Below are 26,300 nucleotides of genomic sequence, written 5' to 3' on the forward strand. Positions count from 1 at the left end.
GATAATTTGAATAATTTACTAATAATTACATAATAATAAATTGTAAATATTTTAGTTAAAATAACGAACATTTTATATTATTTACTCGGTAATGATTCTCAGAAATGAATATTACATTTTTTAAAGATAAATGTAATTACCAAAACATAACGCGACTCAATTAGCTTTTATTATATTAGCCTTGTTTATAATATAATGACAATAATTATAGACAAAAGTAAATAACATTATGGATCTCAAATTAAAAAAAAAGATTGTATATTAATCGCGACTCCGCATTAATTATAAATGCCGAATTATATATAGGGAACTAGGTCCTTTAAGCGGATCACCGACTAATCGTAAGATAAAAATAATATAATTTACGTCGACCGAATCGAAAATACTATGAGCTGCTAATATTATAGATCTTAAATAAATCTGTTTTAAGCCGAGTTGAATATATCGATTGTTATTTATTTTCTTCTATATAACCAATGAAAAACAAACAAACAAAACAACAACAAAAAACTTCTATATAATCAATGAAAATATTATCTTGCCTTGAAAAAGGTTAGGAAGTTTATTGAGAAACTTGTGTAAGATTTTATGGTAATTCTCTTTGGTAATGCTTATGTTATCTGTGGATTTTTTGAAGGGAAACATAAAATATATAAAAAGGAAAATAATTAATACCAACCAGTTAGTACATTTTATTGAACAAACAACAATACTACTACTAAATATACCCGTGGTGAAAGCTTAATTAGCTTATAAGAAGTAACATAACCAAAATAAGTTACAATTCTATTAAAATATTTATTTAATTCAATATAAAAAAAAATATTGGAATTAATAACACTAATTAAGACAGACATATATTGATACATTTGTTACATAAAATTTTTATTTTAACATCCTGTTGACTTAATTTAGATTACGGAAAGAAATATAAACTTTTTCATACAATCATATGAATCGTATAATGTCTTTAAAAAGAGTATTTTAAGCAAATTTTGTTTGATAAACGCTTCATTAATTAAACTTCGGTAGTTTCGATCATAAAGCAATACATTCTAAGGTCAAAAATCTAAAATGCTATTCTGTAAGCACTCACTTCATTACTCATCAGTGAAATGTTGACAACCGGCTTATATTGATGTACTATTTTGATGCGTGTATTCTTGAAATGTTATAATTATTATAGTCAATATCGCATATCACTTTCTGAAATTTGACGACCGTTTTCTGCGGTGAGTTTCGAGTTTAGTTCTTACAGAATAGCCCAACATTAAAGTGTTTGCTTTCAAAATCCAATTGTTTTGTTGCAGTGTATCCATCATGACTTCTGTCTTCTTATGTTCTTCGTGATATAATATAATAACTAATTAGTATATAATCTAACCAGGAACTACTTTCGAAGATTTCCTCCTCCCGTGATTTTAATAGTTCTATAGTCTATTACAATCAAAGAATAAATATAAATAAACAACTGTCACCTTCAAGTGACGTGACATAATTGGTCGTGATATAAAATAATCTATGGTACTCACTATGGAGTCATGAAAAAATGGCGTTTTGAATGTTGTTATCGTATCCGTATATTTGTAAAATAAGTAGTTATGTGGAATAGTGTTGTATTATAAACAAATATATAATAATTTAGTATGAAATGAAAATTATAGTAAAGCTTTTAGGAGATTACATGGAATATGTAAATCAAAAGTTTGTTTTACACTCCTCTCGTGTTACCTGTAAGAATGCACTTCGTAAATCACTCATGAAACGTCGAAAACCGACGTATGGTAATACGCTATTTCAATACGTGACATACGTATTTTAAATATTACCAATTATTATAGTATAAATTATTATAATCAATATCGCTTACTACTTCCAGAAATTTCACAATCGTGTTTGGCGGTGACATTCTTGTCTGTTTTTATAAAGAAGCTGTATAGTATAGCCCGAACTTATAGATCCAAAGCCCCTAGGCACTTTGATATTTGAGGCTTGGGCCTGAATTTTCGGAATTCTATCAGTTTATGTGTTTTCAAATTGGATTAATTTATCCATACCGTTTATATAACACTGATTAGTCGATAGTAGCTCTACTAATTCTATACGAATCGCCAACAACGTTCGAAACGCTATTTTTATGGAAGAAATTATTCCTAAATTCCAGACCAGTCTCGCCCGTAGTACCATTTATAGCTGTGACGACATCGTTCGTCCTTTTCCCATTTCTTTGACCTAGACTTAAATTATACCTAGTTATATCTATACCTAGACTCCTAGAACTGAAACTTCTGCCCAACGACTTGGTACGCTTGACAGTAAATTTATCTCTTGGCATTTTTATATCGTAAATGGGATTAATGATGCCCGTGCATTGATCCGAGTTATGGTTTAAGCTTTGGAGGGTAAGCTTGGAAGATATTAGCTGCAATTGGTCCATATCGGATTGTAACGTTTGCAGGCGGGATTGCGGCACGAAATCTGTATGTTGCTTTGGCTGAAAGAAATATTCATTGTTATAATAAATTGCGTAGCGTTCATATCCAGTCACTATGTACATGAAACGAGTCGTTTTGCGTGGTATGTACGAGGCGTAATTTAAAAGCGCTTATATTAAGTTTCATTAGTTTCAAAGTTGCTTATGACGTAAATAGTTTTAGAAACTATTTTTACGGCGCGTACATATTCCTACAAGCTATAGCAAAACAAATCGTTAAATATATAAGCCGGGCATTAAGTAATATATGCAAAAATATTTAAAAAAAAAACAGAACGATCCGATCGAATTGAAAAATGTATAGCGTTCGAATTAAAGTTGCAGCAACGCTATTAAAAATATTCTTCGTATATTTCTCTTTTATTGAGCCGGTTGGCTTGATTGGTGGATGCTTGTCTTTCACGCCGAAGGTTGTGGGTTCGATTCCCACCCAGGAAAGATATTATGCATGAACATGTCTGTTTGTCGTGAGTCTGGGTATAATTATCTATATAAGTATGAATTTACAAAAGAAAAATAGTATATGTAATATATCAGTTGTCTGGTTTCCATAGTACAAGCTCTGTACAAGCTTAATTTGGGATCAGATGGCCGTGTGTGAAAAATGTCCGAGGATATTATTATTATTATATTTTATTATTAATCTCTTGTTAGTAATAGTAAATAGTTTTCTCATTAACAGAGTCATAGTTTAATAATATTGACGGCGTTAAATGATTGCTATTTGGCAAAATCGGAACCCAAAGATCGGAGATAAACTATAATTGATTAGCTTCGGAACCGGCAAGGACATGAAATTGGTTATTTCGACAAGCTCAGGCTCAGATAAATCAAAGTCTTAAAACGATATAAACACGATTACGCGATTTCGATAAACTTTCGTATTCGAATTATATAATAAAAATATAACTTTTTTTTCCAACTACAAAATTTAGTATGGCCGGAATTATTGAATCAGATTTCACACTAACCTAACCTAATATCACAAACCAGGGTTTACCCGCGGCTTCGCCCGTGTATTATCGGAGAGAAGTATGGTATAAAAAAGTTAGCATTCGAGTTCGTTCCTAGGATTTCGAGCTTTCTTCATACCGAATTTTATCAAAATCGGTTTAGCCGTGAAAGCGAAAAACAGACAATATTATAAATACGAAACTTACTCTAAGTTTCGCATTTATAGTATTAATATAGATGTGAAAGTGAGTTTGTTTGTTTATTATGCTTTTACGTCTTAACTCATCCGATCATTATTAAGTTTTGCACACACGTAAGGGGTTCGGGCGTGAAGCCTCGGGCGGAAAATGTTAATAACATATATTTATGTAGTCCGAGGAACGTAGATCTGTCATTTTAAAGAAATGTTTCCTTATTTTTCTTAAGTATTTTTTCTAGAACAAGTTATACAAGAGATCATTACGCATCACATCTCAGACCACTTGACAAAGTGCGAAACGGTAGGCCATTAAATGAAGTACTGTTACACTGTATGGAAAATCCTTTCTATAAAGTTTTTATATTGCAATTGATCTGATTTTCAGCTCCGTTATTAAATGTCATCATATAAAAAATCTGTATATACTCTAGTGGATAGATTATTAAAACGCCAAGCCTCGAAGTCTAAACATCATATGGACCGCCTAGAAATATCTTTCATTGTGCTTAACTGAACTGGATAATAGAAATATTAGTCAATCAACAGCCAATCGTTGTCCACTGCTGAACATAGGCCTCTCCCAAGGTGCGCCAAAGCTCCCTGTCCTCCGCCTTCCGCATCCAATTGGTGCCCGCCACCTTCTTAAGGTCGTCGGTCCACCTGGCTGGAGGGCGCCCTACGCTGCGCTTGCCGATTCGCGGTCTCCACTCTAGGACTCGTCTGCTCCAACGTCCATCGGTCCTACGACATACGTGACCAGCGCACTGCCACTTCAGCCTGCTAATTTTGTAAGCTATGTCGGTGACTCCGGTTCTTTTCCGGATAATCTCATTTCTGATCTTATCCTTCAAAGATACTCCGAGCATAGCTCGCTCCATAGCACGCTGAGCGACTTTGAATTTGTGGACTAGTCCCGCAGTTAGTGTCCACGTTTCGGCACCGTATATCATGGCAGGTAAGACGCATTGGTTGAAGACTTTCGTCTTCAAACATTGCGGTATAGACGACTTGAGGACTTGACGAAGGTTGCCAAATGCTGCCCATCCCAAGCGAATTCTTCGATCGGCTTCCTTCTCGAAGTTGTTCCTACCGACTTGTATTATCTGTCCTAGGTAGGTATATTCACTAACAACTTCGAGAGGTTTCCCCTCGACGTATATCGGTCCCGGCACGACATGCCTATTGAACACGACCTTGGTCTTGTCCAAGTTTATACCGAGACCGACACACCGGGAAGACTCGCCTAGGCTACGCAGCATTTCGGTGAGTTGTTCCAGCGACTCTGCTATGATGACGATATCGTCGGCAAATCGAAGATGTGAGATGTACTCGCCGTTTACATTGACTCCATACCTAGTCCAATCCAGCGTTTTGAAAACGTCTTCCAACGCGTTGGTGAACAGTTTCGGGGATATTACATCCCCTTGTCTCACCCCTCTGCGCAGTTGGATCGCCTTCGTCTTACAGTCCTGGATGTGGACAGTCATTGTAGCGGCGTTGTACAGACATCTCAGTACCTCGATATATCTCCAATCGATATGACATCTCTGCAATGAGTCGAGCACTGCCCAGGTTTCGATGGAGTCGAAGGCTTTCTCGTAGTCCACAAATGCCATACACAGCGGCTGATTGTACTCTTCGGTCTTCTGCACAATCTGCCGAACAGTATGGATGTGGTCCACGGTGCTGTAGCCTGATCGAAAGCCGGCTTGCTCTGGGGGCTGGAACTCGTCAAGTCGTCTGGCGAGACGGTTCGTGACGACTCTTGAGAACAGCTTATACACGAGACTCAGGAGGGAGATTGGTCTGTAGTTTTTCAAGAGGGTTTTATCACCTTTCTTGAAAAACAGTACCACCTCACTCCCGCTCCACGTTTCCGAGGTCTTGCCATGTTGGATGACGGAATTAAAGAGGCTTGCTAGCTCTTTCAGGACCGGAGTCCCGCCTGCCTTAAGCAACTCTGTTGTGATTTCGTCATATCCCGGAGCTTTGTTGTTTTTAAGCCGTTCTAGAGCCGCCCTAATCTCTCCTTGGTCAACGACCGGGAGCTCCTCGGAGTAATGGCGCATAAGAGGGGCGCGCTGGTCATCAATACTGATTCCCACGGGTTTATCCGATCTTGAAGAGAACAACTGCCCATAAAACCTCTCTACTTCTCCGACAATCTCAGGCCTAGAGGTAACGACCCCACCATTTTCAGTTTTAAGTTTTGTCAGACGAAATATTAGTAATATTGTTGAAATCAATCAATCAACAGCCAATCGTTGTCCACTGCTGAACATAGGCCTCTCCCAAGGTGCGCCAAAGCTCCCTGTCCTCCGCCTTCCGCATCCAGTTGGTGCCCGCCACCTTCTTAAGGTCGTCGGTCCACCTGGCTGGAGGGCGCACTACGCTGCCATATACTATACTATAATACGCCCTATTGTTGAAAGAATTATTAATATAACCAATAATATATACTAACTGTAGTGCTACCCCGAACAATTAGCAAGAAAGTCAGAAGTTGCTCCTTTATGTAGATTATCATAGAGCGCTGCATGATTTATCACTTAAGTTCGTTTGTGGAAGTGTGCACTGTCTTTTGTGTTTCTAACGGTTGATGTACCTGTTTCTCCTTCCTATGTCGCGGCAGCGGCGGCGGCTGTGGAGCCTCGTCTCCGGACTCGTAGTCGGGGGGCCTCGGACGGTATCTCTGCGGCGCCTCCTGTTTTGACTCATCCGTCTCAGGTAGCCTAGATTCATTGTTATTTAATAATAATTATTAATAAATACAAATTTAAACTAACTTATAAATCTTGTAAAGTGTGTATAGTTAAACACTGATTTAACTCTTTCTAACATCATTGATTTAACATTTAAAAGAAAAAGACACACAATTGTTTACAACACATCTCCTAAACAAAATTTGTAGGAAAAGTTGTAACAAAATGTCAATTTTTTTAAAGTCTCTTCGAGGGTATGGTAAAAGAAATTACATAAAACACTATATTGGGTACACCCAAAGTAACACATATGTAGTTAGAGGCTCTATGGTATAATTGCATTTAACAGTAGTTTGCTCACGCTCAAAGTAAATACGTATGTAGTTAGAGGCAGTAGTAGTCACTCTCCATTATTCACAAAACCACGAACTATCATCAGTTAATTTATTTATTTTTCATAACCACTTGGACTCGACTCCGATAGAGGACAAGTACTCAGCTGTGACGTCATTACATAGAATTTGTTCTCCGCTGTAGATGCACCAAATATCTGCTATTTAGAACTCGGGTAAGCGACATTCAGCAGCGTTGCGATTAATTGCTCGTAACATAACATCATGAATACCTTGAGCTCCTGCGGTAACTGGCGAGAACAACAAATGCGATTTTGTAAAATGCTGAAGGTAAAAGCCAAGTAGCCAAGTAGTAGTAGCAGTCTCCCGATTTTAAAATCCAAGTGGAAATCACATATCAATAAAACGGCGGTAGTCGCGCGCACCTGTGGCGGGCGGCGGAGCGCGACCGCGCCGCGCGCGCCAGGCGGTGCAGCGCGAACAGCGCGCCCTCGCTGTTGGGGACCAGAGCGCACAGCTCCTGCAGCACCTGCCAGAGCATCGTGTGGGCCGGTCATGGAACGGTGTGCGCATATTTGTGAATATCTTATTTGTATATATTTTTGTAAAGAGAAAGAAGAAAAAACGGTTGCATCAATATATTTATATTAAATTGAAAACATGATTATATCAAAATTGGTCATAAGCCACCCGCTTCGGTCGGTATCAATTAAACTTCAGTGAGTAATATTTTTGCAAACGCTGTATCTTTATATCGGCCATATTTATCTAGTCCCCGTCCAAATGCCATATTGCAATCAAACGCACACGCGCGCGCACACGGGCGCACACGGGCGCACACAGCCGCAACACTCACGGAGAAGTTCCCGCGCGCGAGCAGCGCGGGCACGAGGTCCCCCAGCGCGGCGTGCAGCGCGCCCCCGCAGCGCGCGCTGGCGGCGGACAGCGGGCTCGCGCACTGCCACACCACGCACTCGTCCCGCCCCGACCACGCCGCCTCCTCCGCCTCGGAGGCTCCGGACTCCTCCACTGTATGTAAAGGAATGAGATAGCTGATGACTTTTACTAGGACCTTATTCGTAGCTTACATACAAACCTCGGTAAAGACAGAAAGAACAGACAAGTCGAATAGAGAGACGGGACAGGGTTATGAAATGTTACCGCTCGATTGTTACGAGGGTGACGGAGGAGTATGACTCATAATAATCATTACAATTACAATCGTTGTTTATCGTTAGCCATTGAAGCAAAATTAAAAAAAAAAAAAAACATTTAAAAATCAAATGTAAATGCGAAGTCGTACTCGAGCTCTCAATATCAAACATTCTTAATGTAATGAAATTTTAACTGAACTAAATATTTCAAAAAAGAATATGTTACATATTTCAAATAGAAATTTTATCTCTTCTATCCAGACTCATTAACTTCAATACTTTTGAACATTATTTAGCAGGTAATTTGTTAAACCAGGCTGTCTTCTTCTTTTAAATATCATATAAATCATGACAGAAAGAGAGAAATCAATATTTAACTAATCAGCCGCTAGGCATCGTTTATGAGTAAGGCCATACATTATTAAATCATTCAATAAGAATTACTAGAGAATAAAATGAAAAAAAAATATATATGGCAAACATAGAACATTATTATTAATATTTACCGGAAAATGAATCCTTTACACTATTGATGAAGTCCAAAGTTTCTAGAATCGTCGGTCTACTCAATGTTTCCTTATTCCTCACAGTGGACCCGGCCGACCTCGGCCTCTCGCGCAACTCCTTGATATTTTCCACAGGCTCCTTGTAGACCAAACTCTTCAATGTATGATATTTTCGCCTTAAACTTTTGATATCGGATTGATCTGTGATGGAAATTTCTGGAAATCCATAAGCCGTAGCTGGTCTGCTCCTTCTCGATCTTCGCCTTATCTTGGGATGGTCTAAAGTGTTGGTGTTGGAAGTGGACGGAATGACGTCGGGTTTAGTAGTATTCCTCCAAAAGTTACCATTTTTTATACTAGTGAGTATCTCTTCGGTACTTCCGTTGTGTGATATCTGTTTTGTTTGTGTTCTAAAATGTAAGATGAATAAAAAATCTTAGCAGTTAATAAGGTAATAAAGGTTTCATTCACTACAGTTTTTTTAACGAAATGCTGAAATGTAATAGAACGAATTGAGCTCAGGTATTCATTTAAACTTTGATTATAACGCTACCTGCAAACTATGATTTTGTAGGAGTATATTATTTACTAGGACACGAGGAGTAGTTCACATATTAGTAGTAGAGGTTAGGAATATCAATCAAATATTCCAATATTTCATTTGTTGACTTGTTGCCCGGTGGCAATGTGTTATTTCTTAGCCAAAATTCCAGTCCTTATATTTTATTTAGGTATTAGCGGTTTTGCGTAATATGCCATAATTTAAATGATTACAATCATGGTTTGACCAAAATAAATAGGTAATTAATGGAATGTGTAGGTATTTTAAGCAGTTTTAACAGAATTCAAACATTTTTGTTTTTTATTTACAGTAACAGCCTGTTAATGTCCCACTGCTGGGCTAAGGCCTCCTCTCCCTTTTGAGGAAAAGGTTTGGAGCTTATTCCACCACGCTGCTCCAATGCGGGTTGGTAGAATACACATGTGGCAGAATTTCAATGAAATTAGACACATGCAGGTTTCCTCACGATGTTTTCCTTCACCGTTAAGCACGAGATGAATTATAAACACAAATTAAGCACATGAAAATTCAGTGGTGCTTGCCCGGGTTTGAACCCACGATCATCGGTTAAGATTCACGCGTTCTTACCACTAGGCCATCTCGGCTTTCGTTTCGTTTTTTATTTACAAGCTTCAAAAACTTTTGTTTTATTTCTGGCCAAAACACATTTGATTGGACTAAGGTTAAATAAATACCCGCCGAAACATTTCTTAGTATATTTTTAGCCCATTGATTACATTCACGTTACTTGTATTATTTTATTTCAGAAAAAAGACGTTCCTTATTAGGTACGTTTTTTTTGTCACTACCCTCTTGATATGTTATTAAATATAAATATATATTAAAACGGCACAATTAGATTTCCTATTATTACTTGTAACGTATTTGGAGAAATTTCGCAAAAGGTTTTATATCTTTGACAAGAAAATTATCAAAATCCCATTTCCCGCTAAAAGGTCAGGGGTCGATATAAACGCGGCTGTGCCTGTAAATTGTAGTCAATGCGGGTTGAATACTAATCTGATCTGCAGAGGCAGCGCTGACGATAACCGACTGGTTTATCTCAGTTTCTTATAATTCAACCTTTTTAATAATTTATATTCGCATGTGTGAGTTTTTTTTTTAAATAATGACCTCTGTTGTTACCCGTTGTGCTAGGCGAGCGACGGTATGCGACATGTAGCGACGGGACGCGAAATAGAGCGACTTCATGCGACATGTGTCCTATTCTGTAGTCCGTGAGCAATTAAGGCGACTATCTTAGTTCATTATTGTTTTAACCCTGGGCAAGTATACTGCAGTGTTATATAATGTATCTACTGAATTTTTGTATATAATGAACTATATATGTATATACTATGTCATATCTTATATGCTCTACAAAAACTTCGCAAACAAAGAAGGAATATAACAAAAAGCATTTATTTAGTGCGAAATTAATTTGCAAGTTCTTTGTTGAGTCTAATAACGTAAAACAAGTCCGCACATCGCGTCGCACCTTTTCGCAGAGAAACTAAGGCGACAGTGTAGGCCATAATACACTTAACTACTACTTGATATTTTTGCGTCGCGTTTCGTCGCGTCGCGTCGCGTCGTTTCGCATTACTGCGTTTATCATTCAACCAGGACAGCGGGTAAGTGCTTTTATTGTAACACAAAAATCATGGGGTCCCCCTCGTGGAGCGTGTATCACAGTCCAAGGGACAGTGATAAAGGTGAAGGCCCAGATGAGGTATCTGGGTCTGATCCTGGACGGAAGATGGAGCTTCAGGCAGCACTTTGTCCAATTGATCCCGAAACTCATTAATGCCGCAGCCGCCTTAGGCCGCCTCCTACCTAATGTGGGAGGGCCGGAATCACCATGCCGGCGATTACACGCCGGTGTACTGCGCTCCATGGCGCTATATGGTGCACACATATGGGTAGACGCTCTCACCGCTCGTAATAGAGCTCTTCTAAAGAGACCGCAGAGAGTTATAGCGGTGAGAGCGGTACAAGGTTACCGTACGGTGTCGTGGACGGCGGCGACACTTCTTGACGTACAGGGCACGGCTGCTTCGGTAAGTACCTGCACGGGATAGCGAGGCGGGAGATATCACCCTCCTGCCATGAGTGTGGTGCGCCACTGGACACGGCACATCATACTTTGACGGAGTGTGCTGCGTGAGGGCTCCAGAGGCATACCCTAGCGGCGATAGTTGGCGGAGACATTTCGCTGCCGAGCATGATTAATGCTATGCTTGGCAGCGAGAGGTGTTGGATGGAGATGGTCTCTTTTTGCGAGTGTGTTATGTTGCAGAAGGAGGTCGCGGAGCGAGAGCGAGAGGCGAGGTCAGCCGCCGCTGATTCCCTCCGCCGAAGAAGACCCGGGAGAAGGCGTCGACGCTATGCTCACCTTCTTCCCTCACCGTAAGCACCGCTGGGGTTAGGGGGGTACTCAGTACCCCGAGAACCCCCTAAGAATGGAGGCCGCTTGAGCGGGCCAACCGTCGGTGCGTCACGGTAGGATGCGCAAGCGATCCCGTGACGCCCCTTCGACAAGACGGAGTGAGTACCGCTAGTTTTTTAGTGGGTATTCCGGCGCCTTCAGTGCCGGCGAGCGATATCCCCCCCCTCACCTCATGCGGGGGAAACGCGTAAATGCGTTTTTTACAGCGAAAAAAAAAACACAAAAATCATTATACAATTTTTTATAAGCTTATGCAAAGATAAAATAGACAAAATAAAGCTTTAAGCTTAAAGCTAAATAAAACTTACTATTAGTAACTACCGTTATTTATGAATTAATTTGAATTTTTTTGGCTAGATTCCGTTGGTTCCAGTTTATTGGTACACGCTGATCTATTATCTCTCAATAGAGATATACCATCGAAAAAGTCCGATCTGGCAATCGTGTCTTATAAATTGCTCAGGGGTTTAGTACACGCCAGCTAGATACTTTTGTTTCTTAGTAGTTAATGTTCAGTAGTAAAGTGGCGAGGTACCTGCCCACCAGCGCAGCGCTGAACGTGGCGAGCACACAGCGGCGCGCCAGCCGCCACTTGGCGTCGGCCTTGTGGCGCCGCGCCGCCGCCGCGCGCGCCGCCAGCCGCACGCCGAGCGACAGCGCCAGCCCGCCGCCCGTCGGGAACACCAAGCGGAAGTCTGCCCCGGAGGACACCGCTCATATCATTCGTTTATCATATTGTATACAGTTTTGACGAGCCGGTTGGCGTGGTCGGTAGATACCTTGCCTTTCACGCCGAAGGTTGTGGGTTCGATTCCCGCCCAGGATAGACATTTGTGTGCATGAACATGTCTGTTTGTCCTGAGTCCGGGTGTAATTATCTATATAAGTATGCATTTACAAAAGAAAAATAGTATATGTAGTATATCAGTTGTCTGGTTTCCATAGCACGAGCTCTGCTTAGTTTGGGATCAGATGGCCGTGTGTGAATAATGTCCCAGGATATTATTATTATATTTTTGCTTCTTAGCTTGTGTTTTTTAGATTCACACAAAAAAATCTAAACGTATTGATATTAAACTTTCACATTGTAATAGCTAATAACTTCAGAACAGGCACGTGTTTTAGAGAATGTTTATATGTTGAATATATTTTGAAATTATACCGTATTATGTTAACATCGATCCTTACGTTTCAAAAACACCGCTGAAATAATAAAATACGTCAAAACTGTATCACATTTGTAGAACTCACAGATTTGTCTATACAAAAATTTGCGACAGCTTCCTAGTAATATTATATTGTTATACAGTCATCTTTATCAAAATACATTTTCATATGTTTAAATATATTTGAGTCAAATAAAGCCTCGTCGAATTATAAGAAAGAGGGAATAGAGAGTGCACTTGTATTTATGCACTATAATTTGTCCCTGCAAAATGGTCACCGTGACCAAATCTGCCCCTTGGAGGCAACAAGAAACACTTTTTTATTTATCTAGTCTTCGTTATTTTATCACAAATAAAAAGAAAAAAGAAAACAAATTTAAATATTACGATATTGTTATTGTTATAGTAATTTCTTTAAAAGCCTTTTAGAACAGAGCGACCCTTTCAAATATAAATGCTTTGATTTCCCTGAAAGTTCTAACATTGATTTCTCGAGGGGCAAATGAAAACGCATTAAAAAATACACGACTTTCTGACAATGGAATTTAATGTTTATTTTTCTTTAAGGAGCCCGAAACGACGTACAGTCCAATTGTTGGTATATTGTTGGTTTTCAAAGGAGTAATAAAATGAAACGCTTACTGGCTGTATATTAGTTTACTTTAGTCATAAAGTAACCAGAAGTTAAAGAAAATAATTTGGCAATTGTCAGTTGCAGGAGTTTTTTTTAAAACGTGTATACAGCTAGAGGTTTATTTTTCACATGCATTTAATGTTATTACACAAAGTAAGAAAAAAAATTATATTAATAGGTACAATAATATGATATTTGATAATTTTTTATTTTTTTTACAGAATAGGAAGGCGGACGAGCATATGGGCCACCTGATGGTAAGTTGTCACCAACGCCCATAGACATTGGCATTGTAAGAAATGTTAACCATCGCTTACATCACCAATGCGCCACCAACTTTGGGAACTAAGATGTTATGTCCCTTGTGCCTGTAATTACACTGACTCACTCACCCTTTAAACTGGAACACAACAATACCGAGTACTGCTAATTTGCGGTAGAATATCTAATGAGTGGGTGGTACCTACCCAGACGAGCTTGCACAAAACTCTACCACGTTTTTGATTACACGAAGTACTATATTTTATGACATGAATATATTAAATATTTCCATTATTAATGATGTTTTATTGATTTAATAACTTCATTCACACACCGAGATTCTCGATTGACCTTGCATTACAGAACGTGTGGCTGAGCGCGGCGCGCTCTCCAACCCTCTATCTCAAAAATGGTTGAGTGCATAAAAATGTTCAGAACAAATCGCAAATTGAATGCTCGATAATTTTCATTACAAATGTTTACATAAATGGAGCTGTAGTAACCGAGATAATAGGTGAAATTCGATTCCTGTGACCTTTGACGTCGAATGACCTACGATGTGACCTTTGAGACAACTTTTATAACGCCACCATAAAGGCATAGGCACGAGTTACTTAATATGTCTCACCCCGAGGTTTATCCTCTTGTTTGCTTGTGAGGCTACTATTTAAGGTGAGTTGAAAAACACTTACCAAAATGTCGATATCGAATCACGACGTCGACCAGGGCCTTCGCCCAAGCGAACTTATTCGCAGCATCCAGCAACCCCGCACAGGCGTCCGAGCCCTCGTGTACGCTGAGACAGTACGACTTCAACCCTTCGAACTCCTCCAAGCACCGCTTATCCTCAAAATCTTCCAAAAGCCACGAGTTCTCCGAAGCAGTGTTGTAGAGATCGTTCAGGTATGGTTTTAGAACTGGTCCGAGGTATTTCTTGTCTTCCTTGGCGCCTGTCCATGAAAACAATTTAAGAGTAATATTATTTAGGTACCATGTACTTGATATATTCTAACTAATATTACAAATCGCGAAAGTTAGTTTGCTTATTTGTTTTTCTTTCACGTCTTGACTACTTAATTGATCATCATGAAAGTTTACAAACACATCGTCAGGGATCCCCTACGTGGGTACCTATCACTTGCAATTAGCACCACCCCCGCCTTACAAGCGCGAAGCGGAGGGAGTTGCCTTGGTGGTTGCTTGCCTTTCACGCCGAAGGTTGTGGGTTCGATTCCCACAAAGGACAGATATTTATGTGCATGAACACGTCTGATTGTCGTGAGTCTGGGTGTAATTATCTATATAAGTATGTATTTACAAAAGAAAAATAGTATATGTAGTATATCAGTTGTCTGGTTTCCATAGTACAGGCTCTGTACAAGTTTAATTTGGGATCAGATGGCCGTGTGTGAAAAATGTCCGAGGATATTATTATTATCATTATTATTATAACTATAAAAAACAAACAATCTGAACATTATTGATCACGTTGTTCATTGTAATCAAGGCGGTTTATGAGAAGCTACATCGACACAATATTTAGTACGTCTCTTACATGTAATACCTAAACTTATTAAATTATTTTTTTAAGATTTAGCTTCGTCTGTAAAATATTAGGACCAGTTACAAGACGACAACCACAGTAATGATAAGAAATATTTCTTTTGTTAGCTTTTCATAAGCCTCGTGTAGCGCGCTAGTTACCTTTATGGAGCCAACGCAGCACAGAGCTGATGACCGCTTCGGACCGGCCGTCCCGCGCGCCACCGTCGGCGTCCCGCCGCACGGCGTCGATGAGGCACGCGGATGACGCGTCGTAGTAGTCCTTCAGCTTATTCCATTTCTTCGACCTTGGATTTTGTTGGCAACATTTAGTTATGGTTTATACTATATTTATGGTGTATAAACGCCGAGATGCGACCATTGGTTAAAAAATACCACGTGATAACATTCTTTACAATATAAAAATATATAAAACCCTTCCAAGTGCCCAATACATAAGATCAAAATAAAAAAAAAGTTTATAATTATAAAATGTATTTCAACAAAAATAAACAAAAGCGAAGTCTACCGGTCAGATTAGGCCCCGGCGAGATTCGAACTCGCGATCTCCTGTTTACTAGACAGGCGCTTTAACCAACTAAGCCACGGCGCCTACAATCAGAACGGCGAATTTACGATACGTATACTTCTAAATGTGAATTATTTACATTTTATTCATTTTATTTGTTGCATTTATGTATCATTAATTTATAAAGATTTATTACAAGTAAAGGTTAATTAAGCTTATATTATACGAAAGATCAGCGTCATAGGCAAAAATATTACCCGAATATCGTAAAAAGACAAGTTAACTTCGATCGATTGAATTAATTTATAATTTTGAAGTCGTGTAGTGTCCGCTCGCGGCTTTGCCCGCACGTGAGGGACAGCGCGTATGCAAATTAAATGTTGATTGATAATATACAAACTCACATTTGCATGTATAATTTTAGTTACGATATTAATTGTCCGCTATAGATGTTCATCTCTGTAGTGAGTACATTTTTTTATTGTATTGTATTATCAATAAGGATAGGATCTTTACAGAGGACATGGAGTATTAGTTTTTTGTATTGCATAAGTGATAATTTGTGAAGTGAAAACTTCTTTAGGCGCGTTGCGCTGTTTTATCGTAGCAGAGACGTGTGGCGCGTCACCGACATGCAAATATTATAAGTGTAATTTATATATTATTTATTTAAATAATAATTGTATTAATATTTTGGACCGAGTTTACGACATAATGTGTATTTTGATGGATAAAAAGCTATATAAAAAAAAGGGAAAGAATTATTACTTGGAATGCCAATAGATGTGGAAATTGGACAAATATATTTAAGTTTCTAGTTTTCACTTCTATCGGCAGTCATAGCTGACTGCCTTTTTATGGTATGTATATAATGTGGTGTATTTATTTGTAATGTATTAAATTTAAATTTTTTTATTTTTTATGTTATAGTTAGGCGGACAGGCAAATGTTGTATGTATATTATATATTTAGATATTATATTCAATTAATAATAATAATATCATATAATATCCTGGGACATTTTTCACACACGGCCATCTGACCCCAATTTAAGCTTGTACAAAGCTTGTGTTATGGGAACCAGACAACTGATATACTACATATACTGCTTTTCTTTTGTAAATACATAATTATATAGAAAATTACACCCAGACTCAGGACAAACATACATGTTCATGCACACGAATGTCTGTCCTGGGTGGAAATCGAACCCAAAACCTTCGGCGTGAAAAGGCAAGTATCTACCAACCACGCCAGCCGGCTCGTCGAAATGATGTTAAGTGACATTGGATGTAAGAAATATTGCCAAAACACAACCAACCTTGGGAGCGAAGATGTTATGTCCCTTGTGTCTGTAGTTACACTGGCTCACTCATCCTTTAAACCGGAACGCAACAATACTAAGTATTAGCTATTAAAAAAGTATTATTAATTAATTAATATGTTTATTTTGTAATTGAAGCCGTTCTGTTATTTATTATGATTATAATATATAAAAGGAAGCGAGTACATATTATATGTTTTTTAGCCTTTTTTTAACAATTGGAGTATTAATGAATATTAATTTTGTATTGGTTTTTTCTTTGATCAATATCGTAGATCCGATGTGGCTCAGTGGTTAGACTACGCGAATCTTAACCGAAGATTGCGGGTTCGAACTAAAAATCTGCATATGTGAATACACTAAAACGCATTGGAGCCTCGTGGTGGAACAAAATCAAATCAAAAGAATAATTCTACAGCAGAGTTCCATAGTTGGGCTCCTCGCTAATGCACAGCGATAGTGTATTAAACTTTACCTGTACGACGCAAGTTCCTTGTCAATGGCGAAACTGTGTTGCAGGTGTGAGAGGTAGGCGTCCCGCGCCTGGTCCAACATGATCGCTATGATGTGGACCAGATCCTCCACGTGCTCCTGGTGGTGGGACGTCGCTTGGAGGAGGTTCGCACGGAACGAGTTGGTGTGTTCCTGGATGTTTGATTGCCATGGTGGCGTTTAACGATACAATATGGAGTATTTAAATGGATGTATGTTAGTATATCTTGTTAGATATTAATATATATTAATAGGAAGCCACAATACTAGATCGCGGTTATTCGAGCATCGTAGTGACCTATTGGATTTTATGGTTACACGGTAGAGAGAATAAAAGATTGTACTACGTTCGTTATACATTATACATTTTATTATTATTATGTATATAGTATGTTACAATCATTTTAAGCAGCCCTGCTTCAGCAGTGGATTCTGTGGACTGCTGGATTCAGGAGTGGTCACCCGGGGCTACAACCTCAGGTCCTTAACAATAGAAATTTCTAAAACAAAAAATACCCTAATTTCGAGGACTTAAGTATATTGGAGTATATTATGAGAATATAAGAATAATCCTCGTATTATACTATATCTCCATTCTCCATACGTTTGTTAAAATAATTTGATTTGTTCTGCAATAAATTATTATTGAAACACCCGAATGAGATAAAATTGTTCAATTTATTCGGAAAATAGTAAGGGGCCTCCAGACCTCTAAATCCGACTCTGATTTTAAGTGAACAAATATATTAGTTATATGAACAGTAGAAAGCAGTTCCTTTGTTTCGTTTACCAGTTCATCCCCCGATATTACTTCGGTGTAAACACAAACATTAACATGGGAATACTCGAGCGCGTCAGATATTTATAGTGTATGTCGCATGTGTCTCACGATTTGCATTGCGGGGGTGGCCGTACGGAAGGGTTAAATGGCGAAAAAAATGTATTCGAGCGCGTCTGATTTTCAAAGGGGGTGTTAGGTGGATCCGAAAGAAGCTCATTCAAAAGGCATAGATACACACACACACACACATATATATATATATATATATTATATATGTATATATATATATATATACATATATAATATTCCATTTTGTTGTACCGTAAGAGTCAAGTTGTTGAATGCAGTGCAATAAATGATTAAGAATGTTATATTAAGTACATATTTTTTTAGAAAAAAGCACCTTTAGGCTCAACTAGTACAACATTTAGATGTATTATTGTTTTAGATTTAAAGAATAAGATATTATCGAAGGTATGGTACGAATAGAGTACACTCACGTGGGACACCATGTTCTTGCACGCGAGCAGCTCCCGCGCGGCGCGCGCGACGTAGCGCAGCAGCGGCGCGGGCGGCGCGTCCCCCCGCCCCGCCGCGCCCCGCGCCGCCGCCGCCCAGCGCCCCGCCAGCGCGCTCTCCAGCCGCTCGGCCGGCGACGGCGGCACGTGCTCGCCCACTGACAACAGGGCTTCGCTATTTGTTATACATTTCTGCTGGCCTCACGTCTGTAACGTTTATCTTACAAGCGGCGACAGTGACACGCTTTTTTGCTGAGTCTAAATGTCCTTCAAGTCTTATTATATTTACTTTCTAACTATTCACGATCGAATTCGTCCGTGAATTACGAGTTAGTTTTTACGGAGTAGTTATACTATAGTAGTATAGTTATAGTACGGTTGTTCTCTCGGTGGAATGCTATAAAAAAATGTAACGATTTTGAAGCCCCCCCCCCCCCCCTCCCTCCCGAGCACTCACCGGCCAGGCGGCGCAGGTACAGCAGCGCGTGGCGCAGCGCGAGCGCGTCGGCCGCCCACGAGTGCGCGCGCGCCCCCCGCCGCGCCCCCGCCGCGCGCTCCACCGCGAACACGAACCCCGACACGCCGCCGTGCGAGCACATGTGGTACAGGCTGGAATACATCCCACGCACGCTTCACTTTGAACTAGAAGGCCTCCGTGCGAGCCCGTAGACCGGACCGGTCCCACCCCTCGCTTTTTTACACAGTTACTACTAGTTCTACTGGTTTTAAAGACGAGTGATTATTAACACTGAATTTGAAAGTAACGGAGCTGCAGAATATCATTGAATGATCCTATACAATCGAAGGTCCGTCGTGTACTGAGACTTTATTTGAATGTTTACAGCGACGAGCTCTCCAGTCACAAAGAAATGCTCAATTGCTCACTCGTCCAGCACGAGCAGCAGATGGTGCGCGAGGTGCGCGCACAGGAACAACCGCGCGGCGCCGGCCCGCGCCGCCCCGCGCTCCACGCGGCGCCGCAGCGCGCACCACGCCGCGTGCCGGCTCAGCTGCTGCGCCGCGCCCTGCACACACGCGCGCCCTACACACCTGTGTGCTGCTCATTGGCACCGCTACGTAGCCTGATGTGCTGAGAAACCGTTGTGTTTATCTTCAACAGTTGGAGAGAGACACATTATTGTGTCGATGTTGCTTTTGACATTGCTGCTGTAGAATGTAGTAGGTATGGTGTATATATATATATTTGTAGGTTCAACAAAATGATAAGCTAATTTAAGCAAAAAACGCCAAAACCGATAAGGTACCGGAGGAACAGTTATTTAAAAGAGTCTTTAAAATGCGATACCTGAAAACATCCTTCCCTCATTTTGTCAATCATACTATTTAGGGCTCCCGCGATTCTGGCGATGGAAGAATCCGGGGAGTTATGCCCATCCAACGTAGCTTCCAGGGCAGGATGCCACAGCTGCCAAGTCGAAGCTCGATCCGCATTGACTATCGACGGTGGCGGTGCAACTGCAGCTGCGTAATAATCCTATGGAGTGTAATCAAAGAACTGATAGGAAAAAATAAGCAGCATCTTATAATCATAATATAAAAATGGATGTTACGAGTATTTATCTGCTTGAGATTAATGCACTTCGACATCGATTGACTGATTACCAATTATAAGTCATGTATATACAATTTATACAAAAAAAAAACTTGAAGAAATTTTTTATACTATCCAGCTCGTTGTAACTTACAACTGGATAGCGATGCAGCTAGGACCGACTTGGGGGCGAGGACTTGTGCAGTCTCTATTTCTTTTCTTATTATTTAATCTATCTAATTCAAAAATAATCCGGGGCGTCGAGTCGTCCTGGCTGGAGCACATCAACTTCTACACACTATTCAACCGTCCGCCATGACAATTGGTATCAAGCTAGTATCATATAATTGAGAAGGCTATGATCACTTTGGGATTTAAGGGTTAACTATAAAAAAAAATGGTTACAGCAGATAGAAAGATCAGTAATAAAACGTTTTGTGATAGAATCCTATATCCTATTGTTAAAAGGAGGATATTTTATAATTTATGTAAGAAAGTGTGCTCATACCGCCTGCGCGGCCGTGTAGTGCAGCAAGGCGAGCGGGTGCGTGAGCGGCACGCGCGTGGTGTAGGCGTGCGCGCTGCAGCCGCCCACGCGCGCGCCCAGCGCCAGCTTGGCCTCGGCCTGCCCCGCGCCCACCCGCACCAACACCCACGCCGCGCCCTCCACTATGGCCAGTCTGTGCTCTGTTGCTACTTGATGGCTGACTGGGCGATGGAAGTTGAGCAGTTTCAAACAACATTTTCATTACATATTCTTTATTAATTAAACTGTACTCAAAGCTTTTCTTTAATTTGACATTATATTTCAGTAAATGAACTTATGGAAGCAATTACTAATATTTATTTTGCCAAAAAAGTTGGACGTGAAAAAAACACTGGTGAAAACATTTTACAAAACCAGTTTAAATGTTATTCATAACCAGTAAACTTTAGATATTTTGATGAAAAGAAATATAATATAAGTATATATATATATACTGTTTTGTTTTGTGCTACTGTTTTGTAATATAATATATGATGGTTGGGTGGTACCTACCCAGACGAGCTTACACAAAGCCCTACCACCAAGTAAACCAATATCATATTCCAATCGAAACATTTTTGTTCAGCGATCTCAATTTCAATACTCTTGCCTTGAGAATAAGCTTATCTGAATGACCATTGTGATGTTTGTAAATGGTAGATATGTATAATTTCACTATAAAATAAAACACAAAGGTCACTGATACGTACTAAAATATATGGCTAAAGTATATACAATTGTTGCGCAAAGGTTCTCTATATTACAAATTTAAAGAGCCGTAATGGCCCAATGGCCCAAACAGGACGTCTATCTTAAGAAATGATACCGAGTTCAAACCCCGACAAGCACCACTGAAATTTCATTTGGCTAATTTGTGTTTATAATTCATCTCGTTTTCGGCGGTGAAGAAAAACGTCGTGAGGAACCATTTACAGGCTGTTACTTTTTTTACAACTTCAATAGCCTACGATAGCCTTATATGATTTGGGAGCTACTTCTCGTCAGGTCAAACATTAAGATTATGATTGGACTATAATGTCGAAAGGGACAAAGGACTCAAAAAATTCAATGTTATTGCCCGAGCTCGAACCCATAATGTCTGTAGATTTACGTATTCTTACGACTGAGCCAAATCGGCTCAATGTGGAATGCATCATTAGCGTTAATTGAACACCAGATAAAGAACCATAGAAAACAGTCTTCGCTTTCACGTAAACGTTTGCTTATATAGATGAAATACATTATTTTTAATGTATTATTAGTATTCCACATTTTTAATGCGCATACGTAATGAAAGTAGAATGTTTGCTTTAAAGCGATGTAAGCAGCGATGCAATCCATCAACATTATTATTTAAATAAACTTTGCAAATACACTCGCGGAGCTTCAACTAACTGGGACATTTCGAGAGTCAGTTTTAAATGGGTTTGTGGAAAAGTTAAAACTACTGCGAATAAAGTTGACAGTTCGGTTATACGGGTAACTATGTTATACGATTACGACTGCTAGTATCAGATAACATTGAAATTTATAGATTTTACTTATTAAATGATTGAATGGTACGAGAGAAATATTATGAAAATATTTATGTTCTTTCTTTATAATATAGCGAGTGGTTGGGGAGGTTGATCGCTTTATATTGATGAAAAGAATCAGCCCTCCTCCAACCACACTCAACACGCCCTCAGCTACAGGCATCATAAATAGTCTAGACACGTGTGCACAATTAAGGGTGCCCCTTATACACACTAGACGAGAAACCAACTGGGACGAGTCTAGTTATTACAACATATACAAATTCAAATAAAGAACATACTAATTACAACTTACTATGAAGTACGTCCATATATCATGTCATTGCCGCAAACTATTGAGCAATTATTTGTAAAGTAATTTTCGCCCAGGGGTTCAACCGCGTGTTAAGAAGGCGTTCGGTATAAAAATGATTATGTCCTTTCTAGGGTTTCAAGCTTACTTCATACAAAATTTCAACAAAATCGGTTCAGTGATTAAGCCGTTAAAACGTATCATAAAGACAGAATTACTTTTGCTTTTAAATTATTAGTAAAAATTTACATTTATTCACATTTGTTATACAATTAAAAAATTGTCTCTCTCACCCTTCAAACCGGAACGCAATAATACTAAGTATTACTGCATGGCGGTAGAATATCTGATGAGTGGGTACCTACCCAGACTGCCTCGTTGTCTAGTGGCTTGATGTAAGGCCGCAGACCCGGAGGCTCTGGGTTCAATTCCCAGGTCGGGCCAGTAAAAAGTTATTGGGTTTTTCTGTCAGAAAATTCTCAGTAGTCTCGGAGTCTAGAAGTTGGAAGTGTATTCACTGCCGTGCCTCGGAAAGCACGTAAAGCCGTTGGGTCTGCGCCTGAACTCTTTCCGGTCGTGTCGGCTTGCCATCCCCTCGGATTATGAGAGTTAGGGAATAGAGAGTGTACCTGTGTTTGCGCACACACTTGTGCACTATAATATCTCCTGTGTAGTTGGCTAATCTCTCTTGAGATTGGCCGCCGTGGCCGAAATCGGTCTGAAGGACATTATTTATTATTATACCAACCCAGACGAGCTCGCACAAAGCCCTACCATCTAAGAACACGGCTTTCCAGCTGTTTTTTTATTTATTATTATTATATGGTAACCTTGGCATATTGCAACTACTAGTGAACAGAGAGTGGCCATTGGAACCTTTAGTTTTCTGAGCTGTACGCAGCTCCGCGCGAGGGTCCGCACTCACCGCGCTCGAGGTAGCAGTAGCGGTAGGGCGCGGCGCGCGCGGCGGCGCGGGCCCCCAGCGCGCGCGACGCGCCCCCGCCGCGCGCCTGCGCACAGCGCGCCACCAGCTCCACCCAGCGCTCCACCACCTTGTCCCTATTCACGCCAAACTGCTGTAACTACTGACGAACTACTGGTCTACTCTATGTTTCTAAGCAATCTAATATGAATCTTTCATTTGCGGATTTTGTATGTTCATGTAACATCAGTATTTGATGAACTGGAATGATAAAATATGTCACGCTTATGTAGTTATGAATGACAAGATACCTAGAAGAAGATTATTGGAAGTCAAACGCACAATTATTTAGCAATAACATAATTTGGCTTTATCAAAAAATTACTTACCTGTTCAAATACCCATTAGGAGTGAGGAATTCGGACCACTTGTCAGCTTCGCGTCCAGTCAATCTGATCTTTCCGTAGCCGACCGGACCCTCTTGTAGACGGCACTCTTCGCTGTCAGTATTGAGAATCGGCAGAGAGTCTAATGTCACCAGATATTCTAGAGATCGAGAACGCATCTGCGGTAATAATAAGAATAAATACTTTAATTCAGTCCAAATAATTACCACTGATTTTTGAGACAACATTTACAAATTCACTCCTCAATCTTTCAAATCTGCGCTGAACCTCTAGCCTATATTATCCAACAATTACAATATCGATAAAAGCCGAGATGGCCTAGTGATTAGAACGCGTGAATCTTAACCGATGATCGTGGGTTCAAACCCGGGCAAGAACCACTGAATTTTCATGAGCTTAATTTGTGATTATAATTCATCTCGTGCTTGACGGTGAAGAAAAACATCGTGAGGAAACCTGCATGTGTCTAATTTCATTGAAATTATGTCACATGTATATTCTACAAGCAGGGAATTTATTCTCCACGTGTATTCAGGAGTTTGAAATGTTTACAGACAGACTAATATATAGGAGTGTAGGATATATCAAAGCATAAATAGTGAAGATTGATAGCAAACCTTCTTATCCCTATGTAATGCTATGAGATGGCAGCAACGAAAGCGCGGGTCTCTCTGCCCAGCGCCGTCTACTATCCTCTGCACCAAGCTCTCTACAGCACATTCTGTCTCCACTGACATACGTCCTTGATTTGAAGGAAACATAATAAATACAATTTTATCTAAACTGCTTTACTGTTTTACGTACAAGAAAAAAACCTTTTTTACCAATAATTTAATTTTTAAAATAGACTTTTTTTTTCAATTATATTAATTAGGTATTTATTACATATATGTCACTTCACGTAACATCAGATACACATATTAAACAAATTGCCTCACTTTCGAAGATATTTTATTCAAAAAAAAGTATAATAATAAGTATTTAAGAAAAGCAAATAAGGTTAAATCAAATACATTTTAAAGCTGACGGAAATGATCATAGTTGCAATGTTAAAAAAACGTCCTCTACCTACCTACGTAATTAACTATTAATGAAGTACATAAGCTTCAATATCGCTAAGCTAAGCTATCATATGTTTTGCGTAGTCATAAGTCTATATGATTACCTATACTTACAAAATATTTTATCCTTACATTCTAGGACGCAGAAATTTGAAATTTAGACTTATTTTATAATGATAAAAGGATTTTTGGATTTTTATTTTTTAAGCGGAGGTATCATGTAAGGTGTGTCTTTGTAAGAATTTTATCCGTACGAAGTAACATTTTAGGAAGACAGAAAGTGATAAGCGACTCTGATAATAATAACTATAACATTTAAAGAACACAAGAATCAAAGTTGCGTATCACTAAGTTTTTTTCAATTATGGTTATAAATAAAGAATTCTTATTTTTTTTGTCTTACCATTTAAGTCCTCCTCATAAAGCGTGTCCACGTAGGAGTTAAGGGACCTTACTTGTTGGGCGGAAAACCGCAATCCTGAAGATGGTAGACACAGGTCTGTTCCTGGTATATCAGATGCCAGCTCTGATGCGCCCGACCCCATCTCTAAACCATTAAGCCGTGTATAAATACTTAGCTTTCTCTTAATACAAACTTACTCTTCTCTTCTCCTAATACAAAGTTACTGTATTTTATGTGATTTGTTATTTAAGTTAGTAATAATAAAAATAAAAATTAATACACTTAGTTCCCTTTTTTATATTTAATTAGTATTTAATATTCCGATAAGAAATAATGATATTGATGTGATTAATAAAACACTTTTATTTCGAACAATATTTAGTCATAGTTTGTGATTTATAATAATTTAAGTGATACCGTCTCTTATTTTCACGATTTTTTGCCAATATGGTTTATAGGTGCTACAATTCTAACTACACCTTTTATCCCTAAATGTTAGCTTGCGCTAAATTCATTTAAAAGGTCCGATTTACATTTCATACGAAATCGACTATTACTTTTGTTTTTAAAATGATTTAAATGTCGGTCGATGTTAACCTCGCATAAACCTCGCATTTTTCATATTAAACAATTTAATATAAGAATTTCATAGCGCTGTTTAATGTTGCAATATCCGACATACCGAGGTTTCGTAAACACCATAAAATAATTTTAAGGTTAGCTGAAATCTATCGATTTTTCGGCAAAGTTTGTGGAAGTTTAACAACTATACTACTTTCTAGTCCGTCTGAGGTCGATGCCAAAACCTTGAACATTTTTTTTACGTCGAGCCAAAATCAGTAAAACCGTTTTTGAGTAGAAATACATTATAACCTCCTTTTATTTATTTTTATTTTATTTATTTTAAAATTGAAAGTCATGTATGTACACTCAACAACTCCCACAGAAAATATTTTATTACAAAATTTCTCAATAAAATAAA

The 26,300-nt window shown here is 39.1% G+C and overlaps 1 protein-coding gene and 1 non-coding gene across 2 annotated transcripts; both read right to left on the reverse strand.

Annotated features, from left to right (window-relative positions):
- Nucleotides 1-1,736: 1,736 nt before the first annotated feature.
- On the reverse strand, nucleotides 1,737-25,460 carry LOC126773921 (uncharacterized). Its single transcript, XM_050495181.1, has 18 exons — nucleotides 25,319-25,460; nucleotides 24,472-24,596; nucleotides 23,837-24,012; nucleotides 23,433-23,584; nucleotides 20,681-20,865; nucleotides 19,927-20,115; nucleotides 19,506-19,645; nucleotides 19,078-19,229; nucleotides 18,603-18,778; nucleotides 17,305-17,474; nucleotides 15,139-15,284; nucleotides 14,127-14,384; nucleotides 11,909-12,068; nucleotides 8,363-8,772; nucleotides 7,559-7,731; nucleotides 7,128-7,231; nucleotides 6,253-6,379; nucleotides 1,737-2,494 (listed from the first exon to the last, which is right to left on the reverse strand). The coding sequence occupies exons 1-18, from the start codon at nucleotides 25,458-25,460 to the stop codon at nucleotides 2,075-2,077; spliced, it is 3,405 nt and encodes a 1,134-aa protein (XP_050351138.1). The 3' UTR covers nucleotides 1,737-2,074.
- Trnat-agu (transfer RNA threonine (anticodon AGU)) lies at nucleotides 15,516-15,589 on the reverse strand. Its single transcript has one exon. It is a non-coding gene; the product is annotated as a tRNA-Thr (tRNA).
- Nucleotides 25,461-26,300: the final 840 nt, after the last annotated feature.

This window comes from Nymphalis io, chromosome 15 (assembly GCF_905147045.1).
Source record: "Nymphalis io chromosome 15, ilAglIoxx1.1, whole genome shotgun sequence".
NCBI lineage: Eukaryota > Metazoa > Arthropoda > Insecta > Lepidoptera > Nymphalidae > Nymphalis > Nymphalis io.